Source organism: Cryptomeria japonica, chromosome 6, assembly GCF_030272615.1.
Source record: "Cryptomeria japonica chromosome 6, Sugi_1.0, whole genome shotgun sequence".
In the NCBI taxonomy this organism is placed as follows: Eukaryota; Viridiplantae; Streptophyta; class Pinopsida; order Cupressales; family Cupressaceae; genus Cryptomeria; species Cryptomeria japonica.
Window position 1 is genome coordinate 416483518 of NC_081410.1, and position 8735 is coordinate 416492252.

General features: G+C 37.9%; 1 protein-coding gene across 1 annotated transcript; it reads left to right on the forward strand.

Moving 5' to 3' along the window:
• Positions 1-2038: 2038 nt before the first annotated feature.
• On the forward strand, positions 2039-6168 carry LOC131039052 (probable WRKY transcription factor 21). Its single transcript, XM_059207376.1, has 4 exons — positions 2039-2579; positions 2840-3677; positions 3918-4039; positions 5490-6168. The coding sequence occupies exons 2-4, from the start codon at positions 2931-2933 to the stop codon at positions 5644-5646; spliced, it is 1026 nt and encodes a 341-aa protein (XP_059063359.1). The 5' UTR covers positions 2039-2579; positions 2840-2930; the 3' UTR covers positions 5647-6168.
• The last annotated feature ends 2567 nt before the right edge of the window (positions 6169-8735 follow it).

Genomic DNA, 8735 nt, shown 5'->3' on the forward strand with positions numbered 1-8735 from the left:
GAGGATTGGGCTAGGAAATTGAACTCATTGAATCATTACGCATATGAGTTAAAATGCTTGGCTCAATAGAAATCTCTTTCATTCAAATTGATGCATATGACTCCTTTTGATGAACAACAATAAACACTAGTACTTGTGCCATGTGATATAAATGACATGACATCATCAAATAAAATTAGGTGGGCATGTTAAAGTGAGATACTTTGTGTAATGGGAGCTTGAGAGAGTGTAACACTTTATTTACTAAAGACCTAATGAAGCGAGACACTTTAGATATTAAATTGATAATGAAGTGAAACACTCTACTTATTGGGTGTCTATAAGGATGAGACAATTTGTTTATATGACACTTACAAAATTGAAACACTATTTCTAATGAACGCATGGAAGAGCGAGACACTCTATTTCATTAATGCATGCAAAAGTGAGACACTTTGTTCATCACATACATTCCTATTAATACGTATGTACCTCGATCTATTAATTATGGCCTACAGGAAAAAAAATGGGTCTAATTTTTGAGTCATTACATATGGATGAAATAGAAGTCTTACAATTGATTTATTTATTAATGCAATGAGCAAATACTCTTTATTTTGAAAGTATTCATTTTTTTAGACAATAAGAATCAAGTAGTTGACCCCATAAATTGTAGTAATGAACAATACTCTTTATTCAGTGATGTCTCAAGTAGTTGCCCTATAAATTGTAGTAATGAACAATACTCTTTATTCAGTGACATCTCAGATAGTTGCCCCTATAAATTGTAGAATGAGCAATACTCTTTATTCAGTGACACTTATGGGATTGGGGGAAGATTGTACCTTGTGATCTTGTGCCTACCACAAGAAAATCTAACCAACTGAGTCATACTCTCAACCCTATCCATTTTACTTTTCAAGCTTATAATGCTATACAAATAGATTATTTACTTAACTACATTTAATATAGTTTTTGTTAAATTGGCATAGACATATACACTAATATCATCTATTTTAAATTATTATAATATGTAATGATGAATCCATAATTCATAGGGATGAGGAACAATTGATTAAAAGGTGTTGAGTGTTTGGAGAATCTCCTTAAAACCAATAACCCCACTAATCAATATCAAACAAATATAAATAAGAATATATAAAGAAAACTCTCCCAAACTATGACATTAGATAATTGTCAAATTCCTCTAATTGCATTAAAATAACCCATAGTTCTTTTAAAAAAAGTATTTTAAAACTTTAAATTATTTGTAAAAGTGTCCTAGAATTTTTATATGAGAAAAAAAAAGGGTTAAGTAAGAAGAATGAGCCACATTACAAATGCCAAAAAGGGCATCTATTATATGAAGGAAAAAGAGGCAATTGTGACCCCACTCAAAAGAAACCCCATTATTATTTCCAATAATTATTATAGCTTGATACTAAAACATAGAATTTATGGTTTATAAATATATTGAATTTAAGTCAAATCAAATTGAATACAAATATTCCTTTTGCAGACATACAAACAAACATATTCAGTACAGCTTACAAGTCCCTAGGCAAGCATTAAGTAAGTAAACATTTGTATTATTAATGATAATTAATCAGCTTTGTATATAAATACAGGGGAAGTCAAGCGGCCATATGACCGAGGGCCCGCCAAAAGAAAAACATACTGCCAAAGTTTACATAGGCATTAGGGCTAAAGTGAAGTATTAAACGTTTAAAAAGGCGGTGAAATAATTCAAAGTCAACGAAATGTGGGGTCCACAAGTGTCAGCAGACAACTGCTAGTAAAATCGGACGGCTCACAATTCCTAGGGAAGTGTAATCCGACGGCGGTGGTGAAGCGGTAGAGCAACGGTCCCCACCGGCTATTGCCTGGGGAAGCGGAAGGAGTGCGTTACAGGGGAGTGCGCCTCCGGTCAACTCTCTGACTTGCCGTGGCACGAACAAGACTGACACGTGTGAGCTCCAAACAAGGGAGGTGCGCTCCACGTAGCGTGGAGCGGTTGGCCAGCTTTATCGGATGCTTATATGTTGATGTTGGTCATCATTACTGTTCTGAAAATCTGCTGTTCTTCCTCCCTCCTCTCTCTTCTGTGTGAGGGATTTCTGATGTCCTCCTGGCATAGAAAAAGCTGGGATTTGGGTGTGGGATTGGAGGGTCAGGACAAGCCATGAATGCAGATGGGTATTGTGGGGATGAATGGAAGGTGGAATTTAGCAGGTGGGTATTTAGTTTGAGGGGATTTGATGGGGTATGGAGAGAGAACCGGGGGATGGCATTGTTTTGAGAATATATAGCTGGTGGTGGCAGAGATAGTTGGATAATGGAGGGATGATGATGAGGTTGCATTTGTGGCGGTTATGTGCATTTTTGGGTGATGATATGTGTCGAATGGCGTGTGGTTTGGATTGAGTGGGTGGTCCGATTCTTGAGGGGGGTGGTGGTTAGGACTTGAAGATTATTGGGAGGATTGCTTGTTTTGAGGCACATTTATTTCTGGCACTGGACTGCTTTGGTTTTGTTATCTATTGGGTTGCTGGAATTCAGGATTTGAGCAATGGAGAAGCGCAGAGGAGCTGGAATATGAGGTGCATATCTTTGCCCGGGGATAGAGTAGTATTTGTTTGGTGATGAAAATGGGAGGTGTTATTAATTTGACTTGTGAATGTGTTAGTTGTGGTGGTTCTGTTTTTGTTGCGTTGTGGGTGTGAATACATGGATGATTTTGGTTGCAAGTATTGACTTTCATTTAATGGTTTAGTTTGAGCTGGGCCTGTTTTTTTAATGCTTGTGGGTGTCATTGCATGGACCTGACATGGATTGACCTACTTCTACTTTTGTTATTAAGTTGTCCTGTTCTGTTCTGGACTTGGAGTTTGGAGATGGATTTGTGAATGGGGCACACAGTTTCTGGTGCACGTTGTGTTTGAGAATCTGATATGGAGGATCAAGTAATGGGGGACATTGAAAAGATTGAGGTTGCTACAAGAGCTGGTATTGATAGCACCCATAGAGTGTTGAGTATTTTGTTGCAGCAGGACCAGTGGAATAGCAATAATGCTAGTGCTATGGCTAATTTGTGTATGGCTGCGGAGGATGCCATTGCAACTTTTCAGAGAGTGGTGTCCTTACTGGGTCCTCAGACTAGGAAAGGTCATGCGAGAATCAGAAAGGGTCCTATCCAATCCCCTGGTAATTGTGCTAAAGCATTTATGGAAGCACCCAATTTGTTACATCTGGACGGTTTCGGTCCATATATTTCTTCTGCGTCAGTCTGCCCATCACCACCACAATTGGGTCAGGTCAGACAGTTCATTCCTAGTCATAATGCCTCTACGGTTTTTTCAATGAATGCTCTTCACCATCATCAACAGCAACTATTTCAGCAGCAGCTCAACTTACAGACAGAGCTCATGTTGAAGAACAATTCATATATGAAGTTTGGGAACTCCATCAGCTGCACACCCACATTTTCCTCTACAAAATCATTCATGTCATCTCTCAGCATGGATGGGAGCGTGGCCAATGACAAGCCATTGCTGCCATTTCATCATCAGTTGATGCAAACCAGTCAGGAAGACACTCTCCTTTCATCTTCCAAGAGAAAATGTTCTGGAAAAGGTGATGAATCAGGTGGTGGCAAATGTAGGAGCTCTGGAAGGTGTCATTGCTCAAAACGAAGGCCAGTTCCTACATTCCATATCCTTCAGCTTTGGAACTTCTTCACATTGTTCATACACGTTTCTTTTCTTTATTTTCTGTGTTCCAGAAAGTAAAGTTTTTTTTTTCATTAGAGAGTTAAGATTCCAAATCACATGGGTGCTAGGCTGGTAGTAGGAGGTGTTCAGAAAGCACAAGTTATATTTCTTTAAAGCTTCATTCATAATTTTAATATTTGGTGATTTGGTACTTTTCTATACAGGAAGCTGAGAGTCAAAAGATCCATTAGAGTCCCAGCCATTAGTAGCAAACTGGCAGATATTCCTCCCGATGATTATTCATGGAGGAAATACGGACAAAAACCCATCAAGGGCTCTCCTCATCCAAGGTACTGAATGAAGTGCACTTACTTTTACTGGAAAAGCAAAACTAATCTCTGCATAAGTATTACTTTAAATACTTTCAGGCCATTCCTGCTGTTCTGCTGCTGAGTACTGTGCATATACTGTCATGCTTTTCCCTTTTCTCTTTTTCTTTTGTTAAAGAAATATACCCTGAGGGCTGCATTGCACTGCATAGAACGTACATCCTTTGTCAGAGATGTCAGGTTTGAGGGGCATCATTCTGCATAATTTGATTGATACGGTCACCGAGAATCAACCTATCTTTACATGTCATTCGGGTTAAATGCACATTACTTAATAGGGATATAACAACTATCAAGCTTACAAGTTAACTGACATCCTCCTAATCTCTTTGATCTTTTTCCCTTTGCTGGTTAGCTACCATGCAGAGCAGTACATCACCTGCTTACAGTTGTTAGTTAGTTGCAATGCAGATTGCAGAGTGGTACTCATTCATCTTTTTAAATTTGTTGGTTATCTACAATGCAGATTGGTTTTACCCTTCTAGGCACCCGTGGTGAATGTGAAGTATGTTTAGTTGTTTTTTAAAAATTGGATATGCTTTTAGTTGTTGTCTTTATTTCACTGACTCAGTAGTGCAAAGTACGGTTTGGGTGGTGAATTTAGTAGACCGAGTACAGTTTAGGTAGCAGAATTCAGTAGCTGAACTATGTTTAAGTACCTAATGGTTTTTAGTATACCTTTTCTCTGTTTTTCCATTGACTAATTTGAATTTACAGAAGAACAGTAATAGCCTATAAAACCCAAGGCTGTAAGTAGCCTGTTAACATCCTTGGTTGGACACAACGAAATCGCTTGCTTATTTCCTAGTTGGATCACCCTGGATTGCCTGGTTTATAAGAGCAAAACTCCTGTTGAAATAATCATGGATAACATTTCAATCCCAAGAAGCTGAACTTCGTTGAAATCAAAATATTAATCACTGTTGGTTTTGATTAAATTCAAACACATTTCTAACATGTTTTCAATTGGGCACTGCACCTAGGAAGGTTTGTGATTTTTGTGGCCTTGCTTATCATAAAGTCAGTCCCCAACTTTTACGAGCCACGGATCCATCATTTTCTGCTTCCTCTTTCACATCCTTTGTTATGCAGTTTCCCTCACCCCATAAATTTCCACACTTGCATATACTATGGACTATAATTTGAGTCTATTGGGTGAACTTAAAACCATACAAAGATGTCAAATTGATTGCATGCTAGTGCTAAACACATGATATTTTTTATAAACTGCCATTCGAAATTTTAAAAGCATTGTTGTGTGTGCATATTGTTTTAGTGATTCTCTGTAATCATAATTAGCTGTATTGCATCTGCTCTACTATTTTAGTGGAACTTTTATAAGATGTTGGGACTCCACCTTGCCAGTTTGAGCAATTTAGACCTTGAAAATTAATGAATGGATTTTGTGCAGGGGTTATTATAAATGTAGCAGTGTGAGAGGTTGTCCTGCTAGGAAGCATGTGGAGCGTTGTTTGGAAGATCCCTCAATGTTGATTGTGACATACGAAGGAGAGCACAATCACTCCAGGAAACTATCTGGGAGCCCAAATCTTGTGATGCATACCTAAGGTTTCGCTGTCACTGTTGCTATTTAATGGCAAAAGATGCCTTCCAGATAATCGATTTATAACTTCCATTATACATTAGTCACATTTCATCTGGCATTGGCATTCACCAATCAGGAATCCTTGAGGCAATATTTATATTTCTACACTCACTGGAAGTGGTCATGCTTAATTCCTTTTTCATGGTTTCATCTAGAGGGCTAATGGCATTTTTGCACCATGTATTTTCTTACTCTGGCATTCAGAATATCCAAGATTAAAAGAACTAGTTAGCTTTGCTGCACAAGAGTCAAATCTTATGCGGACCCTGCAATGAGCCACGCTTGGAAGAAGATGAAATATGGCATACATTGTTCATATACTAAAAACACGTTGGCTTTCTTCTCTGCTGATTTTGGTGGTTGTAAATTATTGCAAAGTTATAGCTTATTTGTGTTTCACTATTTTCTGATTACTTGACCTTAATTAAGCCTTCTACCAATGGATGTACCTAAGCTGACAGATTATATGGGTTGGTTTTCTGTATCAGGTGCTCTTCTGTTCTAAAAATGTCTTATTATCGATAATTTGGAATTTAAACTTTCATGTGAAGATGGGGATGAAATTGGCTGTAAACTTGAAGACAGCTGGTTTTGCCCCTTATAAGCTGCTTTTATTTTCACACAAGGTGTTTCAGATTTCTGACCATGTAATTGAACTCTGCTATATACTGTTGAAATATAATCTAGCAAGCCATGATCTGAGATTATCAAAATTTCTCTTAGTTTTTATATCATTCTTTTTTAGTTTATGCATTTTCCAACTGGAGTGTAATGCATACCTTTGGTTTAAAACAAATACATCTGACTATTTCAGGCCGAAATCCCGAGGAATTTAAAGAGATTTGGAAAAATATCTCGAATTAAAAAATATTCCAGATTTGTATTAAAACTTCCAAGTTCCAACATTTCAATCATTGTTTGCTTCCTTACAAAGTTCTGAGGATTTAGAGATTGGGATCTAGAGGAAAGGCATTCCATGAGGTCAAGAATGCCAGATCCCTTCACAGTTAAGATGATGAATTCTTTATGTAACGGAAGCATTGGAAAAACTTGCATAGAAACCTCAGCCAAGGAAGCATCATGAATCTTAACGAGGCTTGTAATTTTCGTCAAAAAAATAAATCGTGTTGAAGGAAGAGGAACTGATTACCCAGCAGCAAATGGGAGGTTCTAGATTCAACTCTTAGTTGGTTTGTTAAAAGTTTAACATGGTATCAGAGTTTTAGTCAGTAGGGCCATGACAATATAGGTTTTAGTCAGTAGAGCCATGACAAGCTAGGATCTCCAAGCACTTGCAGAATGGCTCAAGGGTGTTTGGGGGGTTTTTGGAAAATGAGTCACATCTGAATTGAAGATGGATCCTTTAGAAGCTTAGAATGGTATCAGAGCTCAGGCCAAGCTAGGAGCTCTAGGATCATTTAGAACCTGCAGTGTTGACAAGCTAGGACTTAGCATTGTATCAGAGCTCAGGCCAAGCTAGGATCATAGGATCATTTAGAACCTGCAGTGTTGACAAGCTAGGATCTCCAAGCACTCGCAGAATGGCTCAAGGGGGTTTGGAGGTTTTTGAAAAACGAGTCACATCTGAATTGAAGATGGATCCCTCATCAAGAGGGTGAGTAGCTTAGCAGCAAAGGGGAGGCCCTAGAATCCTAGTTAATCCTTGTGAAGCTTAGCATGGTATCAGAGCAGCTTAGCAGCAAAGGGGAGGCCCTAGAGTCCTAGCTAATCCTTGAGAAGCTTAGCATGGTATCAGAGCTCAGACCAAGCTAGGATCATTTAGAACCTGCAGTGTGGTTCAAGGAGTGTCGGAAGATAATGAGATACACCTAAACGGAGGGATTAGTCACCAAGAGGGTCAGTAGGGTCAGTAGCTCAATAGTAGAGCACCCTAGCAGCAAATGGGAGGTCTTAAATTTGATTCCTAGCTGATCCATAAAATAGTTATAAAATAGTTTTGATTAATTAAAAACAGGTTTTTGAAAGGAACTCGGAACCTTGTTACAAAGCAAGAGAAAGATAAAGCATAAAAGAGGCAGAAAACAACAGTGCTTGATCACCCACACATAGAACAGTTCACAACCAAAACAAAAAGGGAACACAAGACAAAGGAAGCAACATTAGACAGCCAAAGGAAAGCACAAAGACAACACAAGGACAGCTAAATGTTTCTCATAAGTTCTTCAGCATGAACCACCATCTGCTTCATATTTGTTCGCATAATTTTTCATTTCTTCCACAACTCTTTTTCCTTTTTCCTTGATATCAACCTGTTTCCGAGTGTTGGCCCTTGTTCTTTTTTCGTGACCCTTCTTCTCCATCTGATCCTTATCACCTTCTTTGCCTTTAATCTATTCAAATTTGTTAATCAGGATGTTAATATGGTCAACAATGGCCTTAAGGATCTGGAAGTTTTGCTCGGCAATCCTCACAATAAGCTCCATCCTATCCACTTTGTTGACCAGATTGTTCAGGTTAGTATCCAGACCCTTAGCATCTCTGTTCCCTTCCAGCTCCTTCACCTTTTTTTCCGTTTCCAGAATTTTACTAATGGGTTCTCAATAGTTATAAAATAGTTAAAATGGACTACTCTTCTCAAAGTTTTCTATGTTGAAGACGTTCACACAAACTAAACTGAACTGAATTAGCTAGGCTCATTAGAAACTTGATTCTCTTTTATCCCTAAAATCTCAAACTAACCAGCAGCGATACCAAGAGATTAGTTTGAGGGATGTTGCAAAATTGAGTACAAATTATAAATTTGAGCAAATATTTAGAAAAATCAACCATAATCAAATAAACCACTAAGCACATGCAATTTTGTCAGTCAAATAAATCCTAAACTAACCAATAGGGATACCAAGAGATTAGTTTGAGAGATGTTGCAAAATTGAGTACAAATTATAAGTTTGAGCAAATATTTAGAAAAATCAACCATAATCAAATAAACCACTAAGCACATGCAATTTTGTCAGTCAAATAAATCCTAAACTAACCAATAGTGATACCAAGAGATTAGTTTGAGAGATGTTGCAAAATTGAGTACAAATT

Coding starts and splice junctions, on each gene's coding strand:
- LOC131039052 (XM_059207376.1), top strand. CDS start 2,931: ATGGAGGATCAAGTAATGGGGGACATTGAAAAGATTGAGGTTGCTACA. Junction 3,678..3,917: donor ATTGCTCAAAACGAAGGCCA/GTTCCTACATTC, acceptor CTATACAGGAAG/CTGAGAGTCAAAAGATCCAT. Junction 4,040..5,489: donor AAGGGCTCTCCTCATCCAAG/GTACTGAATGAA, acceptor GATTTTGTGCAG/GGGTTATTATAAATGTAGCA.